We start from the raw sequence: 21104 nt of genomic DNA, 5'->3' as shown, positions 1-21104 counted from the left end.
GATGATTTCTCATGGCCTTCCCATACCTCAAATGTCCGACCCTCCAAAAAAGAAGCAAACCACTTGAGGGCCATCCCCGAGACCCCCACCCCCGACAGCCGTTGGAGAAGCACCTGATGGTCTACGGTGTCGAATGCCGCACTGAGGTCCAGGAGGATCACTGCCACCGATCCCCCTGAATCCAAAATGCTCCTGGCATTCTCCACGACTGCCAACAGGGCAGTATCAGTCCCCTGACCGGGGCGGAAGCCTGTTTGGGAGTCACCCAAAAGAGAGTTGGACTCCAGGAAGCCCGATAAGCACCCATTCACCAACTTCTCCGCCACCTTACTAAGGCCGGGGAGTAGGGAAATGGGTCTAAAGTTGGCAAGATCGGCTGGGTCCAGGTTAGGCTTCTTCAGGAGTGCCTTAACGACCGCTCCTTTCCAACTAGGGGGCACCACTCCTTGGGTGAGTGACAGGTTTATAAGGTCCGTCACTGGACCGCCGATGATGGGGGCTACCTGCTTCAGGTACTTCATGGGTGCAGGATCTTTCGGAGAGCCGCTTTTCATGGCCGTCAAAACTGTGAGGACTTCTTCCACTGTGACGGGACCAAGAGAGGCCAGCTCCGCTGATTGCACCCTGGATTGAAGTCCCGAATTACCATCCAAGGGTACCTCCTCGGATAACCTAGGAAGAGATGCCAAGATGTTGTCTATTTTGGTTTTAAAGAAGGAGGCAAGTTCTGAGCATTTCTCACGTGGGTCCTCGTGAATGACCTGAGGTTCGGGGGTTTTCAGAAGTTCTTTAATGACCCTAAATGATTCCTTCGAGGAGTTGGCCGCAGAGCCTATTCTCTCCTCAAAGAACCCTGATTTAGCTGCCCGAATAGCGACTTTATAGGTACTAAGAGCCGCCCGATATTGTTTCCGGCTCGTTTCACTCCAGTCTTTCCGCCAGGTCCGCTCCAGCCTCTTGCAGCCCTTCCTTAATGTCCTCAGCTCAGTTGTATACCAGGGCGCAGATCCCACTCTCTTACCCTTAGAAAGTTGTTTCTTTTTGGGGAGGAGAGTGTCCAGCGAATTGGTGAGCCAGATGTTTAAATTCTCATCCGCAACTAGCGGGTTGGTACCAAGTGGAGGCCGAGACGCCTCCAGATGTAACGCCCAGGTGTCGACTGGAAGCCTAGACCAGGCTCTTTCTACGGTGTATACCCTCGGGGCTGGTGCGACAGGAGCATCGAACTGCCACTGGGCAGGCACCATGAAGTGGTCTGTCCATGGCAGAGCCAGCGCTGGCAAGGCTTTAAGGCAGACCGAATTAGAAAATATGGGGTCCAACAGGTGGCCCTTCCCATGAGTTGCGCCCGAATTAGCCAGGTTGATCCCCAAAGCTTTGAGATCGCCTTGCAACTCTACACCCAGCGAGTTGGAGGGGTCATCAAGATGAATATTGAGATCCCCTAAGGCTAGAAAATTCCCCGTGGAGGAGGCAAGAAGAGCTGCAGTTTCTACAAAGGAATTGGGAAAGTTCCCCAGCGTTCCAGGTGGACGGTAGATCAAAAGTCCCGTCATGGATTCCGTAGGTGACACACGAAGAGAGAACTGACAACTCTCACAGTCGCTCACTCCTCCATCCTGAGCTTTACAAACTAGCGAGTCCCTATAAAGGATGCCAATTCCGCCACCCCGCCCCACAGGCCTGTCCAGATGAAGCATGAGAAAACCTGGGGGGAGAGCTCTGACCATGTCAGGTCCCGAACAGGAGGAGATCCAAGTCTCCGTTAAAAACAACACATCTAGCTCATGGTCCAAAATGAGGGAGTGAATTTCAGTGGCGTGGCTCGGTAAGGACCGGCAGTTCAACAAGGCTATCGAGAGCACCGATTTTACAGAAGCCGTTTTCTGATCCATAATGCAAGTTGCGAGGTGGAGGATAAATGCAGAGGAACTCAGAGAAATGATCATCTTATGCTTCTGCGAGCAGAATAGCTAGACCACTGCTCACCTGAAAACAAAGGCAATTCAACTTAGATAATGCCTTGTGTGCTTTAGAACAGGTCAAAGGCAGTGAAAGCTTGCTCAGTGCTTAAGGTCTAGGTTACCTTATCTCTGGACACAACCAGGCACATTTTCACATTACCTCCTCCCAAACCTCCATCTCCCTTCACATATGAAATGGCATGAGACATGCAATTCGAAAAACAACCCTGCGCACACCTAAAACCCCAAATGCCTACTTATTGCATAACTTAATAATACAAGATAAAGTAATAAATAGGATAAATATGCCAAACATCCCACTTAAAAATAGAAGCAACCCCAGCACTGAATAGCCCATAAATTAGATGCACAAATATTTGTAAATACATTAAAAAAAAAACAGCCCAATCACAGATCCCACAAATTCTGACGACCCGCCCTCCAACTCAAAATCATTGTGCTTCAAGAAACCGTTTAGTGAACATGGAAATGCAGGGGCACCACTAGAATACTCCTGAGTAATCTTTTGGTAGAATGATAGAAATGCTTTCAGAGAAGAGTGCATTTAGCTTCTCATTACTAATAAATGGAAAAACGCATCTTTCTTGGATGTGCGTTTTGTGAGATCAACACTTCTAACAAAATATTGAAAAGGTGGCACAACACTCTCTTAAATTTCGCAAATCTATTTCCAAAAGTAACATTCATTCAATCCGTTTACATTTTTAATCTGTGAAGTCACAGTCGGTGAGTGAAGGGTAAACAGAGCAAACTAAAGTTATATTAGGAAATAAGATGTGGATAGTGTGAAAACACTCCCCACGCTTTTCATTCACATTTCCCGGTTTTGGAGTTAAATCACACTTTTTAGATGAACTGAACATTAATTAAAATAAAAACTATATTGCTTCCACATTGCAACAAAATGTGTAAATTTGACTGCATATCAAGTATTTATTTGCTAAGTGCATTGATAAAATGTGATTACCTCCAAGCTCAGAAATCCGCCATCGTGGGCAGCAGTAACCTGTGGGGCGGGCTCAAACCATTCACAGGACTTCCCCAGCAAGTTTTTCAGGGTTTTCACCGAAGAGACGGTCAAAGCACCGGAGCAGCGCGCCAGGATTACAGCATTATCTGCCCACCAGTTCACATCAATGAGTGGATACAAGGATTCCTTTTCTGGGGAGACACAGGTAGAATGTGTTAAACTGAGCTTAAGAAATAAAATATATAGCATCCTTAAAGGAACTCTGAGGGCCGGGCACCCACCAGAATACTCCTGTTTTTGTGGCAATAACTACAATTTCAGGACCGCTGAGGGAGCCTTTCTGTGGGCACAAGAACCCTGCCCAATCGGTGTGTGCTGGTGTCCCGGTGGGAAGCACTGGAGCCCCTCCAGCAACTCACCTCCCAGCCTGATGGGAAGATAGGGAGCAGGAGGGTAGTCGCACCTAGAGAAAAGCAACAAAAAACTTCTCCTTTCGCAAGAGGGCGCTTCTCTGCTCCCTACACAGAAGCTGCTGTTACAGACAAGGTTGTCTGGGTTCTACGCCTTATTACTCTAGTGTTGTCCTCACAATGCGAAAATGTAAATTGACCTTAGAGTACCTACCTTTCATTTTCTTTCTTTTTTCGATTGAGGTTCTCCAATTTGGGTTGATCTCATCAAATTTTGGCTATTGGAAGTGAACAAAAATTATAGATCACATTTTGGTTATAGAAAGCGAAAAAAGTATACAGTTTCATTAACAGTTGACATGGTGGACAATGATTACATCTGCATACAGCAGGGCTGTCCATCAAATCTGTAAACAATTCCCATTCGATTCAGTGACAAAGTATTTATTTCAGTGTATATTCTGAAATCCTTTGCTCTGGCACTCGTGGCCATCATTTGGAAGCCCTTCAGCCCACTCACTGCCTTAGCCAACAGTGCTTCCTCAGAGACAAATCTATAATAGCAGCCCAGATGTCTGGGTGAAATGCTAGATGTCCTTCCAAACTGCTAACTCTTTTCAACCTGTGACTGTGGCATAGAAAGAAAAGCGGTGTATAATGGCTCTTTCACCAGCACACAAGCTAAAACAGCCCAAGAGGGCCATAGAGCATGTTTAAAATAAAAGTCTGCCACAAACACTCATAAATATTAAAGCCAATGTTACCCATGGGACACTTTCAAAGCAGATCCCACATCAAGCTCTTCACAGACCCTTTATGGAACAAGCTCAAGTCATACCTGAGCAATGATGACAGGAAAAGGGGCCATTTATTCGCAGTGTAATTAGCACACCAACTAAAGTGTAAATAGGTTTCGTGTAACTACCAGGGCACAATAGGAAATGAACAGTGCCGTCTTTCCTGATTACCAACTTACGAAATGTAAAATAACATTTTCTAAACAGTGAAGGTTCAGTTGTTTTTAATTGCATCTGGAGACGTAGCAGCATTTCCTGGCAGACACCCTCTTCTCTGGAAGCATCTGGCCAGTCAAAATACAACCAGGGGAAAAAAAGGGGCAGTTGTTGCCTACACACCAGCTACTCTGGTGAAGTCTCAAGTTTTCAGCAGGTCAATCAACATACAAGTGTGGGGTTTTGTGCCTGGTTCCATATACCAACCGGCCTCAAAAAGGTCTGACAGCAATGAGTAGCTATCAATTGTAGGGCGGGTGCAGTGGCACTATGGTCCGGGGCTGTGAGGTAACCACGTCAACCCAATTATCAGCAGTTTTTTTTTTAACTATCAAGCTTGGGGACTGGGTCCAATTTCCTTGGTTGCATTAGGTCCCATGAGGGCCCTATCACACCACGGCTGACATCTACAGCAAAATGCTTAGCAGGAAAAAAACAGTTACTGTGAATTGCTTACTGGGATAACAAGAAACATTTAAATAGAATTTAACTAGAGAAAAACTTGCTAGTTAATGATTTACAGCTCTTTGATGGCAATCTGAGACAACAAAGTGTATCAAAAGTGCATTATGTTTGACTTTCATTCTGATAGGACAGAGAACTGAAGTGGTGTTTACATACTCATAAAAACACACAAATCAGTTTAGGAACCCTTAAGCTCCTGTGTTATTTATGGCTCTCAAGGCTCACTTGGAAAGCAAGCATTGGCAAAGAAAATATGTCTAGCTTACATTTTAAGACTTGACAAAAACATTAAATGTGTGAAACAGTGAAAAACCTAAGAAATAAGATTCCTTTCTGCAAGCAATGAATCTAAGATAAATATTTTCATGTGCAATAATACTTTTCAGATGTAAAATACTCCCTCAGGTGGAATTGATACACCAAACAGCCAATAGCATGTGGCAAGACAGAATTACTGCTATTGGCAAGGAAAAGGTAGGGAGGGACAAAGCTCAGGCTATGTATATTTTAAATAACTGTTATCAATAGGACGGTGACACCTCCGCCTTCAAGTCAGAACTAAAAGGCTTTATCCACTACACAGAAGTCAGCAGGTGTTAGAGTAGGCGGGAATCATAGATTCCCTGCGATGCCAGTGACCAGAAGGAGGAAGTTGAATAACAGATGCTTCTTTAAAGGTCACAAAAGACCTGAGGGTAGGTGATGTGTAACTCTCCAGCGTTGCTACTCATCACCTCCATGGTTGTAAGTTGATGCAGATCTCTGGCAGGCAGGAATGTACTCACTGCGGCGGCAGCCGCTTTTTCGGAGCCTAAGATAGCATAGCACTTGCCTTAAACTCAACCTTAGCTCGTAAGGGAAGGAGAAGCCAAGAGCACTTGCTGCTGTTGAGGACTTGGAGTAAGGAAATCCTATCTGCGATGGCTACAGATTCTGTAGAATTAGGAGAGGAAGGGGAGAAGTATAAGTATTCTTGTGTGACCCCTTTTTGTACTCACTGTCCTTGTACTCACTGTCCTGGTGATGATGTTAAGATGAGGAGGACCTTTGACATGGTGCTGGAGTCGAACGCCTTGGGGGTTCCTCCTAAAGAGGGGCTAGTTATTGAAGGAATGAAGGTTGTCCTTGGAAAGAATCGTGGAGTTAGATATCTCCCTGTGTAGGACATACAAGGTTTGGCTTGCTAAAATACATACAACATGATGCACAGTGTGCGTTGTGGATGCTTGCACGTGGGTCGGCTATGACCGTACTATACTCCCTAGCCGTGCGACTTGCTACAATCCCATGTCACCCCCAGCGCTGGAGCAGGAAGTGGTTACATTATTACACCGGTGTGAGTTCACGTGGATGGGACATCCGTTTCCCTGGGGACAATTCATTAACTCAAATATTATACAGCTGGAAAAGCTCTCTCTTTCCCTGGGCATGATCACATATGTATGTCTTACACGCCCTGCTGGAGTAGGATTTCTGACTTTATAAAATGTGTGGAAACCTTGGGAGATATCCCTGACCTTCCCTCTAAACGATTATGGAAATGTGACCATGCACAAGAGATCCCAAAAAACACAAGCGTGTACTGTTATGCGCAGGTTAACTTGATTTCTTCAAACTACAGACAAGCTTTTACACTTCAGGGTCTTCAAGTGATCGTACTACACTGCTGAACTGGTGTGTAAATTTGACACAACTGCAAGTGTGCAGTGCCGAAGATGCCTAATCAAAACAGTGGACTTCCTTCCCTTGGCCTGGTAATTCCCTGTGGTATACAGCTTCTGGCTTGAAGTAGAAGTCAAATTGACAGCTATCTTGGGTCACCCTATACAATTAACTCTCTTAATAGTCCTTCTGGGACACACAGGGGACTATGGCAGGCCGGAACATAGGCTAGCGTCTCTGCTGCTCTTGTTGGCTAATCAGAGAGTCACTACGGCTTGGCTAAGAGGTGCTTCCCACACAGCTAAGGATTCGTTTCTTGATGCAGCCTTTGTATTGGCTTGGAAGACTGTTGTGCCCAAATCTAGTCCGTCTGCACCCGACATACAAACATCTAGGGCCCACTATGATTTTACTTTGAGGTCAAACACTAGCTGATTGGTTGCTTCCTTTGTTAGAAGGTCTACATTTCTAATTGAATATTAAATGGGTGAGACTCTATTATCCTAAAACATGATTATTGTGGGAGACTCTGACGTACAGTATGTGAAACAGAAATATGGAGTATTGTCTGAATGCACATGTTGGTCCTAAGCAGGGCTTTAAGTGGGCCGGGTCTCAAGGGGTCTGAGCACCGGCAGTTTTTTAAAGGGGGCCTCGAAACGGGTCTCTATCGGGCTCTGTTTTGAGCCCTGGCACAGGCGGGACTTTTTCTTCCGGACTGCAGTGACAGCGGTTTGCTGTCACAGCAGTCCGGAAAAAAAGTGCCAGGGAGATAGAGACCCATTTCGAGACAGCAAGCACATCGATGTACGCAGCCCACACTGCTCACTTCTCACTAGTGGAGAAGTTACGGCATGACGTCATTCCAGGTGAGCAGTGTGGGGGAAGGAAAATCCTTTAAAGAGTCATTTTCTTTCTGGATATCCCTTCTCTTTCTGAAACAGCAACATTGTGGTAGGGTCACCAGGGCTTTAATTGGAAGCGTTTTCAATATTATATGTAACAAGCCACAGTTGCAGTTTATTTATCTTAGGCAACTAATAACCATTGACAAAACCAATAGTCCTTACTTGTTGTAGGTATGATGTTACTTGTTGTCTCACATATCTGGATGCAATGACAGAAACAGAAAAATACAAATCGGGCGGCACACTATGCTGAACACAGATTTTTAGCATACGTTTGTTAAGGCCACGCCCCTAATTACACTGACCACGCCCCTCTGAGAGACCCCCCCACTCTTAGCCCTGGTCCTAAGAGTATAACAAAATGATTAAGTAAAAAAAAAAATCAAGTTAAAAAAAGAACCCCTCCACAGTCACTAGGCCACAAAAATGTTGTAGGTTTAAATGAGCAAAATGGCAGCGAACAGTGATGTCTAACGGTGTCTACAAAGCAAAAGAACAAGTACGAACGTTAAAAATCGATTTTCTGAACATGCTTGGACATATACAGACTTCTCATCACAAGATTTCAATTTGTTGCTGATGAAAAGATATAGTTGAAAATGTTGAGATCCAGTCACTACCCTGAGAAGTCATAATATGAGCAATTAGTGGGAAGGAGTATCCCATTAGAATGTGCTGTAAAAAAAAGGCTTAATGTTGTAGGGTCTCACAGTTGAGTTAAACTGCTCTGGTAATAAGCATTGTTGCTACTTCAAACATGTATTGGTAACTGCTGTCTCTGCAATTATGTACTGATATAGGTTGTGTCAATCATATCTTCTAGTCCCTACTCCGACCATCTTGGTTTAACTAGTACTCCATCCATTGTGGCTTTTTACTGTATATATAATTTCAAAATCACACACATGTATACATGTTCAAAAATTCAACATATATACAGATATTTAAATCAAATCAATAAACACGACTGTCAAAATCAAAACACATACTTCAGCATTATAAGCAGGCTTGTGAAGCCGTTCTCATGAAGGCAAAATGAAGGAAGCAAGCACCTGACATACAGCGTAAGGTAAGGATCATAAAAAAAGAGAAACAAGTTCTTGAATGGAACGTAACAAAATACATACAATGCAACTGGAAAAGTAGCATTCTGAAGGTTTTACTGTTAGTAGGGACCAAAAAATAACGATATGTGGTTGGTGCCAATATGTCTCTCCATACCTGATCAACTTGATCCCAACAAGCTTCAAGCTTTAGAGAGGGAACTCTCCAGACTGTTAGCTTTCCTGAAAAATGAATGACCGCCAAAAGAGAGCCATTCGGCGAAAGGCTCATCTTAAATACTCCATCCTAGATAAAAACAGAATATTTGTGGTTAGAAGCAAAAAAAGCAAAATACTAGATAATTAAACAAACATTGGAAAAGCCAATAGGTTTCACCTATTCAAGATCTATTAGCTTTCTCAGTGGTTAGGTCGCGCCTAGCGAACGCAGCGCAGCTGCTTCGCCATGGCGAGACTCTACTGTTGTCGACTTGGGTTCGGAAGGGAGACAAACCATGTGCGTGCACGGACAGGCCATGTGCATGTGCATGGTGTCTCCTCTGCCTCACACGCTCCCACCGCGCGCTTGTTAGGTCTTGCAGACTCTGTGTGCTTTCCTCCTGTTTTTGCATCGAGCTTTCATTTTAAAGCGTGATGCAACTGCGAGATGTCTCCAGATTAAACCATGCATACTCGATGGCTGCAGAAGTTCACCTTGACAGACGTTGTTGGCAGTAAGGAAGCAGCTTGGTAAGTTTCATGTGACATGCGGTGTGTCACCGTTTTCGATTTTTAATTTCAATCAATCACTGGGGTTAAAGTTAAGCTCACTGGCTAGAGAGAGCAGTGGCTCAGGGCTAAACAAAGACAAGGGTTCAGGTAGAAAGATCACGTCTGTGCCGCACTGAAGGTCAGACCCTGCCACAGCGTTGTGCTCGAGATACTGTAGATGTCTGTTGGGCCGACCCTCTCCTGTGAACAGGTTTGTGGTAGTGGTATTTAAACGTGTAAGTGGGAGAAGCTGTCGTCGGTATTGCAATGTGTCAGCAATGAATTGGATAGTGCTTGATTTTAAAACCATATTGCACATTGTAATGTCATTTCTATTGTTCCAGTGGTGTTTCAATAAATACAATTTTAAACAACACATTAAACTGCCACCCAGAGTTTTTACTGCGGGCAAAATACAAACTGCCTTGCCACAGACCTCTTTACTCTTGATATATTATGTCAGGGGGTATTTGTAAAACAGTCATGCGCATAAGCTTCTAGGTGCGGTAGGACTAACAGAGCCCAGTAACAGCACCTGGGGTTATTAAATTCTATCCAGGCTTTCAAGTGTTTTCTGAAACTTAGAAGATGGATTTCAGATCCTAGGGACACAGATAGTGTGTCCCAGATTTTTGCAGTAGCTGTCGCGAGCCATTGTTACCACAGGATGGGCTTTCAGATCTGGAGGCAGTGAGAAGAAATGTTTCAGCAATGCAAGTTTCTAGTGGGATTGCCCCAGGGAATTGTGGGTCTGTTCCATGATACAGTCAATGCGGGTAACACAGAACTGCTCACGTCAGAGGGCCACAGTAGTTTAATGGTACACACATACTCACTTGTGAATCTGGACTGCCTCAGCATGCTTCAGGGGCTATTTGATGAATACCAGTTGAAAGAACATTTCCGCTACTATTGTTGTGTGTTTGGTGCGTGAAGGGAGACAAACCATGTGCGACCACAGACAGGCCATATGCACGTGCATGGTGTCTCCTCTGCCTCATACGTTCCCACCGCGCGCTTGTTAGGTCTCGCAGACTCTGTGTGCTTTCCTCCTGTTTTTGCATCGCGCTTTCACTTTAAAGTGCGATGCAACTGCAGGATGTCTCCTGATTAAACCGTGCATACTCGATGGCTGCAGAAGTTCAGCTTGATAGACGCTGTGGGCAGTAAGGAAGCTGCGTGGAAAATTTCATGTGGCCAGACTGCCTGCAGACGCCTCGAAAAAAGGTGGAGGAACCAGAAGACCACTGAAGCCCACACCGACCACAAGATCGCCATTAAGAACAACCACCAGCTGATAAGGGACACCAAAAGAAACTTCATCAGGGAAAAAATCAACACCAACTCATCCAACATAAGGGTACTTTTCAACGTCGTCAAGCAGCTCACCAAACGCTCATGCGAAGCCACTGACATCACACCCTCTCAAAATCTCTGCAACAAGCTCAGCGCCTACTTCCACCAGAAAATAATGACCCTTTACGACAACTTCAGCGAGCCAACTATTGCCTTCACCCCTCCACCCACCACCACCCACTCGCCAACCATCACCACCTGGAACCCTGCATCCATCGAACTGATCACCACCACCATGAAGAAAAGTCTCTCAGGAGCCCCTATCGACCCGTGCCCCCCCCGCACATCTTCAACAGAGCCTCCACGTCAATCGCCCCCGAGCTAACCCGCACCATCAACTCCTCCCTGGCCCGGGCACCTGCCCCATGGAGTGGAAATGAGCGGAAGTGAAGCCCCTCCTCAAAAAACCATCGGCTGACCCAACGGACCTCAAGAACTACCGACCCATCTCCCTCCTCCCCTTCGCCGCCAAAGTTACAGAAAGGCTCGTAAACCCCCAACTGACCCCCTTCAACGAAGATAACTGCATCCTGGGCCCCTCCCAATCCGGTTTCCGCAGCAACCACAGCACCGAGACAGCCCTGCTCGCTGCCACCGACGACATCCGCATGCTCCTCGACCAGGGCCACACCGCAGCCCTCATCCTCCTGGACCTTTCCGCAGCCTTCAACACTGTCTCACACCGCACACTAACCACCAGGCTCCACAAAGCGGGAATTCAGGGGGACGCCCTCAACTGAATCCGATCCTTCCTCTCCGGCAGAACACAGAGGGTCATGCTCCCCCCTTTCTTCTCGGAACCCACTGACATTATCTGCAGAGTTCCCCAGGGATCTTCTCTGAGCCCGACTCTATTCAACATCTACATGGCCCCCATCGCCACCATCGTCAGGCAGCACGAGCTCAGCATCATATCCTACGCCGACGAAAGCCAGCTCATCCTCTCCCTCACCGGAATACACTAGCGTGCTTCACCAACCCCTGATTGATTGATTGATTGATTCATGCGGTGTGTCACTGTTTTCGATTTTGTATTTCTTTGGAACTTTTCAAATCCGGGGCGGCCGGCCCAGTTCTAGCAATAGTGTCTGTGGCTGTGATGTAGGCATACCAGGCGCCACCGGGCTCCTTTACGCGACAGCAGGCTCTGTTATGTGCGGCAATGGGTTAAGTGGCGGCTGGGAGACTGGCAGACGCCCCAAAGCCTGTAAATCAGGCATGTCACAGGACAGGTCGCTCCAGAGCTGGGTGGCAGCGGGCGAGCCCTCCGGGGTGTGCGGTTAAAAGTCCCAGCTGACGGCGAGGCTGGGCAGGTTGAATTACAGCAGGTCAGCTGCTGGGGGACTGTCAGCGTGTGGAGATGCCCCACATTCTGCAGGAGAGAAGAGGCGACACGGTGATGGCAGACAGTGAAGGGGCAGAGGGGGCAGAGGGGGCAGGGCCTGCGGGTCCACCCCCAAAATGTGTACCTCCGACTTTAAAGACAATTGAGGGAATTGTCATTTTACAGTGGACAAGATTTCACATGGGAGGGAAATAAAGTTACATACCTCGTGGTTTGCAAAAGGGGGTCTCGCACCAAAATAGGCAGTGCTGGCATTTATGTTCTGCAAAAAGTAGAGGTCAATGTGAGTTTATGCTGCTGCCTTTGTGTGCTAGAAATTTGGGCCAGGTGTGTTAATTCTGCTGGATAAATATTAAATGTCGTGGTGTTTCTTGGTAACAAAAGCTACTTGTGTGACCCAGTTCCGATCTGAAAACCTTTCAAACCGTGCAAAGGCACCAACGAGCCGGCTCTGCTGCAGGCCCGGTTCTAGCGGGTGGGCCGGGTGGGCTAGGCCCACCCAAACATGAGCCTGGCCCACCCAAACAGGAGTCTTGGCCCTCGCAGTGAGGGCTTGAAGGCAGGCGTGCAACGCACATGTCGTGTGTGTCAGCCCGGGGTGAGACAGTTTACCGGGCGCGCACCCACACAGACAGTTTTAGAGATTATCGCAGCCACACCCGAGTACTTCACAGGTCTTTAAAGACCATTTACATGTTAGCAAGGTTTTGTATATTTTTTCACCCCTTCATCTCTGCATGGCGAAAGGTGACAAATCCTTTATTTGACTATGGTAACCTTTGGTAACCTTTGCCTACTGCGTGGATATTTCTTTTTCTATGCAGCACAGGAGAAAAGAAGTTTGTTTATTCCTAGTCACCTTTCCTGAACCTGCAGTGGCTTATCACACCAGGCTGTGACACAAAATTTGACTAATGGGGTAGGTAAGAGAATGTGTTACTACATTTTTTTCTTTTTAAAATATGCACAGGCCCAGCAGGACAGATACTTTGCGTGTGCTTCATTTAAACAGTTTTTTATCATTATCATGGGATGCAGGACAACAATAAGACAATGCAAAATGCCCAGCTGGTGATTAATGATCCTGCTGGAGAGCAATCATTTGTCTGTTAGTAGTTTTTAAATGCAGATGAACTATATTTTATGTGGATAGATCAGTGGGTTACAGCCTTTGTCACAGAGATCCCTGTGTTACTTGCAGTTCAGAATTTACAATCCTAACGTAGGACTGTGACCAATGAACTGTCACCAAAGAGCTGCATACAAACATGAATGGTATAGTTAGAACTTCGCTTTTTTTGTTTTGTGATATAGATAGAACTTCCCCAGTCTTTAGTTATTCTAATGTTGCTAAAATGAGTATATTTGGGCAGATATACATTTGTATCAGTAAAGCTGACCCCCATGGAATACTCTTTAAATCCTAAGGTTGCGTTTCCCCAGACCAAACCCTCTTAAAATATACTCCCCACCAGTATGGATGACATGTGACTCCTACACCTTGAAATCCTCATTGGCGTATGTGACATTCCCTGTAGACTGATTTACATACTTGTATGATTCATTGTCTCTGTATAATGTGTGCGTGGTGTAAAGTACTATGACACCCTACACTGATATGAGTATGCTATACAACAAATGAAATGCATAGGAGAAAGGGGCTAGGTAAAGATAAGGGGCCCTGGTGGAAGGTGAGAGTGAGGGAATCCGAGGAGGAGGTAGTGGGAGGGGCTACGGAGAGATGAGCGGCACTGTTGGAGGGTGGCAATGAGGGAATCTGAGGAAGAGGTTATGGGGTGGAGGGAGGAGTTAGGGAGTGATGAGGGGCACTGATAGAGGGTGGTAGTGAGGGAATCTGAGGAAGAGGTTATGGGGTGGAGGGAGGAGCTAGGGAGAGATGAGAGGCACTGATGGAGGGTGGTAGTGAGGGAGTCTAAGAAGGTGGTCATGAGGGAGAGGGGCTATATCTATAGAGAGATGAGGGGCACTGGTGGAGGGTGGCAGTTAGGGAATCCGATGAGGTCAATAGGGGTGGTATGGAGAGATGAGGGGCGCTGGTGGAGGTTGGTAGTGAGGGAATCCGAGGAAGAGGTCAATAAGGGGGCCATGGAGGGATGAGGGGCACTTTTGGAAGGTGGTAGTGAGGGAATCCGAGGAGGAGGAGGTCAATAGGGGGGCCATGGAGGAATGCATCAGCGCTGAAGCCGGCCCTGTCATGACCTTTCTGTTTTTGTTTATTTGATTAGCAGTCGGGTCATAAGGGCTTCTGTGGAACATACTTTAAAGTGCGTGCTAATTATATTTACTGCTATATTCAATGTTTTAAGTATGAAGATGATTTTACTAATGTTTTTACCTTGAAAAATGAACGTGGAGCCCGATGGTGCCTGATATGGAGCTGGGGCCCAAGGTTATCTGTGAGATAAGGTGCATTGGAGAGGAATAGTGGATAATCAAGCCTGTAAGTGAGTGCGTTGCAGAGTCCGTGGTCAGGTGGAGGTAGTAATGAAGAGGGATTCTCCCTGAAGGCTCGCACAGAGGGAGCCCAAGAAGTGTCACTTGCCTGATACTCCCACCTCAGAAACCTCCTCTTCCCATCAAAGGAACATTACCAGGAAAAAACACTTTTTGAGAGTGATAACATTAATAAGAGATTTGGAAAAGAATGAGTTTTTCTGGGCCTGGTAAGACTAAGAAGAGATAAAGCAGGGCCCTGAAGCAGGCCTGCCAAGACATATATGCGACAAATCGAGCCCACAGTGGCCCACCCAAATGCACCCTTGGCCCACCCAAATAAAAATTCCTGGAGCCGGGCCTGCTCTGCTGTCTGGGAAACGCAGGCTCCTTTGATACTAGACACCATTTGTTCGGTTGAACAAGCTTGTTTTCACATCCTGCCCTCGTGTCTGACTTGCTTCTGGCCAATCTGCTTGCGTAAAGCTCCTCGATGACCTGCAACAGAAGCAGGCTTCCCGGCACTATGAAAAGCCATTTTTTTAGCAGCTAAGATCACATCATTTAATCCTGGTTCCTGGGGGAGGAAAAAGGCGGGGACAGGAAGGTGAAAGGAGTACCACTGACCCGAGCTGCGGGTTTTTGACCCCCGACCTCCCTGCAGTGGACTTTGGACATAAACCCCCTGGAGGGGGGTTGGCCTTCTCTGGAGCACCAGTTCACGCCAGGACTCTGTTTTGGGGCCCAATATCCAACCCCAGTGTTTTGGTGTCCACATTCGCAGCAGGATGGAGTGGAAAATCTTCGTGGTTTCTTTGACACTGTGTATTTTGGCTTTCGGCGGCACCAGTGACAGTGAAAGTGAGTATAAGATTGTCTAGGTTTTTTACATTCATTTGACCATTTGTTTACGTTTTTTTTAACTCTTTCCGTGCTGATGACGGAACTGCTCCGTCTTCAGCCGCGGTGGCGCTGCGCTGATGACGGAGCGGTTCCTTCATGGCCCGCCCGACGCGCCTGCGCGGCGCTGATTTCGCGCCTGCGCGGCGCATTTCTATTAAGTGGGCGGGGCCATGACTGTACCGCTCCGTCATGAGCACAGCTCAACCGCGGCTGGTGACGGAGCGGTTCAGTCACCAGCATGGGCCCGCCGCGCGGCCCCCCGCCCCCTTAGATGTGGTTAATTATTTCCTAGGAATTGAATGTATATATTTTTGCTCTATTGCTGTTTTGGTTTTTTTAGTTGTATTTTATTAATACCCCCCTGTTTGCCAGTCTTTCTCTTCTATGGTGACGGTCACCTCCGGGCGCCATGCACTCGCTGCCCTCCGCCCCCTCTCCTGACTAGTTCCGGACCTGGTCTCTGCTGGGCACTAGAGAGGCCACAGAGCCAGTCCCGAGCCAGAGTGGCAAATACGCGTTTACAAACTATGGCTCACCTCGTTTCAGTTTAAAACCAGGAGAATTCAAGTGCTCGACCATTAACGCCCCCAACCCTAAAAAATAAAAAACTTCCATTTGCAGCTGCAAGACGCCTTTACTCTAATCTCTGTGCCTCACTCGCACGCAGCTAATGAAGGAGTGGTTTTGATTTGTTCTGCTCCAGTGCAAGAACATGTGGTTATATTTAGCAGTGTGCACTGACAATGCGGATCATAACAATGGTTTACGCGGGGAGTGGGGATTTTTTTCATCTGGTGTGCGTTTTTTCTCTGTGCTTTCTCACATTATGTGGCCATCGGGTTTGGTTTAGCCAAGTGTTTTTTTTGTTGTTTTTTTTGCCTTTTGTTGGTCACATTTGAGTGCATCCTCCTTTGTGTTCTGCCCTCAGCTGCCTTGAATGCTATCGACCCCGTCTTGCAGTTGCCAGATGTTAGTTATACAGTACTGCAGCTCCAGAATCACTAGCCCCCATCACCACCCTGAAAAATTTGAGCTGCCATAAAAATGGGACTGCGGGTTTATAACTCCAGTTTAAAGAGAACGTGTTTTCGGTTAACTTCTGTGGACACCTAGCAACCCATTTACAACATTTGTAGAACCCATGCGAAGTTATCATTTATGTCACGAAATATACCCCTGAATTCATAATGCGTTCGATAATCAGGCCCTCATTCTGTTCTTTTTTCCCTTCAAGTAGATGTTACAGTGAAGCTTTCACCAGCATCAGGAGGGAGGCAGGGGTAAGAGGGCGGGGGGGGGGCATAGCTAACCTGGGATCATAGCACGATCTGATCCCTTCAATAAGCAGGGGGAGTATTGTCTTCACAGGGTCCGGTGTGATCCATACAGGAACGGAGGCAAACGTGGCAATACTTGACAATGCCTTTTAATTTTTTTAAAGGCATTGTCATTTATAATGCCAATAGCTCCAAAACTTGCAGTTGCGAGACCTATTGCATTGTAAATGTTTGTTTTTTAAATGTTGCACTGCGATAGAATGTGGCCAGATCGTGTCAAAGCGCTTGGGTTTTTACTCAAAGCTATGCACGTACAAACAAGATAACATTTTTATTTTCCATGTACTTAACATGCAGTTTATATTCTTGAACAAATGCCCATTGCAGTTACCAGTGTGTCAAAGTGTAGCTCACTGGAACACTGAGCATAGAGAGGCTGTGGCGTTACAGCCAGTGCTTCTGACTTTGGAGTTGGGGAACCAGCTTCGAGTCTCAGCTCAACATTCTGTGATTCTAGGCAAAACACTGAGTGCCGATGTACGACCATTTTTGCATGCGCAAACGGGTTTCCAAACCTGTTTGCGCATGCAAAAACAGCATGGGTAATAAACAAACCCTATTTGGCGTGTCGCAAATATTTTCTACTCACAAAATAGGGTTTTGCGACTCGCTATTAGGACAGGGCGTTCCCTTCCTAATAGTGAGCGAAACCTTATGTAAGAAAGTTTTGCGTTCGCAATTGCGGGGGCAAAACACTCGCAAATGACCACCCTCTTCAAGAGGGTGGTAATGCACTCGTAAAAGGGAAGGGGTCCCCAGGGGAACCCTTTCCCTTTGCAAATGCAGGGGAAAATACGTTTAAAGGGCAGGCAGTGGTCATAGGGACCACTGCCTGCCCTTAAAAAATTAAACGAAAACATTTCAATTTTTTTATTTCTTAAATGAATCCTGTTTTCTCTTCAGGAAAATGGGCTGCATTAAAAAAAACTGCTTTATATAAAAGCAGTCCCAGACATGGTGGTCTGCTGAGCCCAGCAGGCCACCATCCGTGGGAGAGCCAGCCATTCCTAATGGGGTCGCAAATTGCGAGAGGCTCTTTAATATTCATGAGCCTCTCAATTTGCGACCCCATTGGGAATCGCTAACAGTGTGAAATACACTGTAGTACATTGGAAATAGCGCCTCAAAAATTGCGAGTCGCAAAAAACTCACAATTTGCAAGGCACTATTTCCACGTTCGTACATCTGGCCCTTAATCTCCCAGTGTCTGTAAACATTAACAAGTCCAAGTGTAAAAGGCGCTCATTAAAGCGCTCCAAATCCTTCTAGTCCAATTTGTGCAATATAAAACTAGCTATGCCGGGTGGTGAATGGGAATGCAGTGACGGGAAGGAGGTGGTGAGAGGGACAGGTCAGGAGCAAACAGAAAAATGTCATGCGGGGAAGGGGCATGCAGCGATGGAAGTGAGGTGGTGGTAGGGACGGGCAAGAAATTAACAGAATGCAAACATTGGAAAAAATTGAAAATAAGTATGTTACAAGTGTGCGGCCAGTGGAAGGACACTGGCTGCCGGAAGCAATACTTGGTCCATTACTACAGCGAGGCACGGTCATCCTACTGCACAAACAGATCCCCCTGCTGGTCAAGAGGTCCCATTGTGATGCCATGGGCCACTTTGTCCTTGTGGAGGGTGATATGGAGCCATTTACTGAGTGATTGTTTCAGTCTATGCCCCTCCCACGATTACGTCCCCAACACTGCAGGAACTCACCCCCCTACTCCTTCATGTCCTTCCAGGTCCCTTCCTCCTGGGAGGAGACTTTAATTCTGTGCTGGACCCCCTGATGGACTCCAGCAACCCTTCTGCATGTCGTACACTTGACATGGCAGCGGAGGCCTCCTCCCGGGCCGAGACGTGGCATGTATGCCACTCCCAGGCTAAGGAATATATTTTCTACTCCCACTCTCATAACTCCTCTACTCTGCTTGATTAACTTTATAAGCCTCATGGATGCGGGTGGGTTGATTGACTCCCACATCCTCCCCCCAAACACTGACGTATACACGCTCCAATCATCCTGGCTCTTAGGTCCTGCAGGCGTCAGTAAATACGCCACTGGTGCCTTGGCACATGTTGGCTAACAGATGCGGATTTTACAGAATTCCTCTGTGAACAAATCTCTGACTACCAATAAACACTCTGTTGAGTCCCCTACCACACAGTGGGAGGCCCCCTCCGAGGCTCACACAGGGACATCAAGGCCTCGACCCCTCTCCAAAGGTCCTCTGGACACTTCAGATATTTAGGGATGCAAGTCACCTTCTGTGACGCCTCTGGTTGTCGGGCCAGAAGGGATATGGCCCAGTGGGCAACATTCCCACTAAATGTGTTTAAAAAAACTTGCAGAACTACTCTTACCCCATCCCACCCACCTTCTTGCGCACACTACAATCCAACGTTTTGGACTTTATTCGGGCTGGGACCCAGCCATACATCTCCTTTTGTAAATGTGTGCTGAACCCATAGGACGGTGGACTGGGGTTCTCAGATCTCCAGCTATACATCGGGCCAGGCATATCCTACCCATCCCTGACTGTTTTTTTGCAGACTGAGACTACTAATCCATAGAGGGGGAACTTGTAGGAGCGCTATGGCACACTCATACTTCTCTATGGATGCAATATCCCTGCAAATCTGCCGCCAGCTAGCCGGTCAACTCTGCTTGGTTGGCACCAGGTGCAGTGATGGACTGGGTGGCACGGGGTGCCGACCGCTATGACTCAGCAATGGAACGGGTCCCGACTTAGCCAAACAGCCGTCTTGGAGGGCTTCCGGGCATGGGACTCTATAGGCATCTTAACGGGGGACATCAGGAAGGACACATCTATGTGCACCTTTCAACACCTTGTGGACACTTAAATTATGCACAAGACATAATTTTATTGCTTTTCACAGTTGCAACATGACCTTGAAGCCTCCCTCGACTCCTCAGAATCCCTTCCCCATTATAACACCTCTGGAGGCACACTTGCTGGGATCATGACTAGTCATAGAGGGCATCTCTTGTCTCTATCGCTCATTAGTCTATAACACTCCGGACCCCATGACCACACAGAGGGAAAGCTGGGAGGGGAATGTCGGCCGCTTGGATGAGGATGACTGAGTGGAGGCCAAAATTGCCTCAGGGACATTGTCAATTTCAATGAAACTTCGCTTCCTCCAGTTGAAATACTTAAATTGTGTATACTACAGTCCCTCATAGCTACAAAGTATAAGGGGGGCCATACCACCGCAATGCAGGCAGTGCCAACACCCAGCAGGAACCTTTTTCTACCTTGCCTGGGAATGCTCAATTATTCACGTATACTGGGAGCGAATCTGACCTACCTTTTCCCAGATTGTAAGCAAACCAGTCCCTCTGGATCCGAAGTTTGTCCTCCTAGGACTGCTGGACGCATGGGAGGGTAATCATCATACCAGATGCTGGTTGGGCTGGACCTCATCATTGCAAAAAGGGATAGATACTGGTGCTCAAGACTAGCCTTGCCTTTTATTGAATGGGCCCGGGGGATGGATGTTGCTGCTGCAGCAGAGAGATTTGTGTATAAATCCAGGAGGTACCCAGAAAAGCACCATAATATATGGTGATTGGTTGACATACTCAGAGGCATTCGTATGGTTGTCGTTGTTCTCTTAATATGCAACTTGAAAACTAATTAAAAAAGTTTAAAAACAAATCGGAATGTCCTCTGCATCTAGACCTAAAGGACATTGCAGGTTCCTGCTTTCCAAATGAGCTCATCACACATGGAAATTGTCTCTGCTTCCATTCAATCTCTCCTTTGACTCTTAGTCTTTCACAAAGCATCTTAAACTGATAGCCGATGCAGAGAGGGATTGAGATGTCCACATTATCAAAGATCTCTACGACATGATTTCCATGTTACAGATGAAAGAGACACAAAGGAAACATGCTCAAATGATAACAAATCTTCTGCAAGTTAAGTTTAGTTTTTTTCAATGATATTATGTTGGTATTCAGGTGATTTTTAATATTGGGGTTACTTTGAAAGATACTGGGATACTGGTTGAGTGGAGTTAACCCCTACTTAAGCAGCAACCACAATTCTTTCACAGGGTGAAGTTTGAAGCAAGCCCAAATTAATCTGTGACTAACCCTCTGGTAGTTTGGCACAACATCGGCCAGGCTTAACTTACATGCATTGTGTAAAGCAGTTATGCAGTACTTCAAACAATAATAAATAGAAACAACTCAAGAAAAATCCCACACCAATTTTGAAAAATCGAGTAAGATTCAATAAATAATTTAAGACCAAAACGACAAAAACCCAATCAGTAGAATAGAAGATATGCAATTTCAAAGATTTAAGTGAAAATACTGCCAAAAGCACACAACCTCGATCCCTGGGTATCTAGATGCACAGAGCCCGGACAAAGTCACGAGGTCAGACTGACTGTGATGGAACTCAGGCCTGCTGCAGGGACCCAGTTAGGCCTGCTGATCAAGGGTACCTTAAAT

At 46.6% G+C, this 21104-nt stretch overlaps 1 protein-coding gene across 3 annotated transcripts in view; it reads right to left on the bottom strand.

Moving 5' to 3' along the window:
* Positions 1–21104, bottom strand: part of NBAS (NBAS subunit of NRZ tethering complex) — a 2361081-nt gene that overhangs the window by 1964157 nt on the left and 375820 nt on the right. For all 3 annotated transcript variants that reach the window (XM_078647778.1, XM_078647779.1, XM_078647780.1), the window contains exons 12-14: positions 8635–8763; positions 3580–3643; positions 2953–3146 (exon numbers count right to left, since the gene is read on the bottom strand). In XM_078647778.1, coding sequence (XP_078503904.1) covers positions 2953–3146; positions 3580–3643; positions 8635–8763 — 387 coding nt within the window. The remainder of the gene's footprint in view (positions 1–2952; positions 3147–3579; positions 3644–8634; positions 8764–21104) is intronic.

This window comes from Lissotriton helveticus, chromosome 6 (genome assembly GCF_964261635.1).
Source record: "Lissotriton helveticus chromosome 6, aLisHel1.1, whole genome shotgun sequence".
Classification (NCBI taxonomy): domain Eukaryota; kingdom Metazoa; phylum Chordata; class Amphibia; order Caudata; family Salamandridae; genus Lissotriton; species Lissotriton helveticus.
Note: the sequence above shows the minus strand (reverse complement) of the source record. Positions and strands in the feature narration are given on the sequence as shown.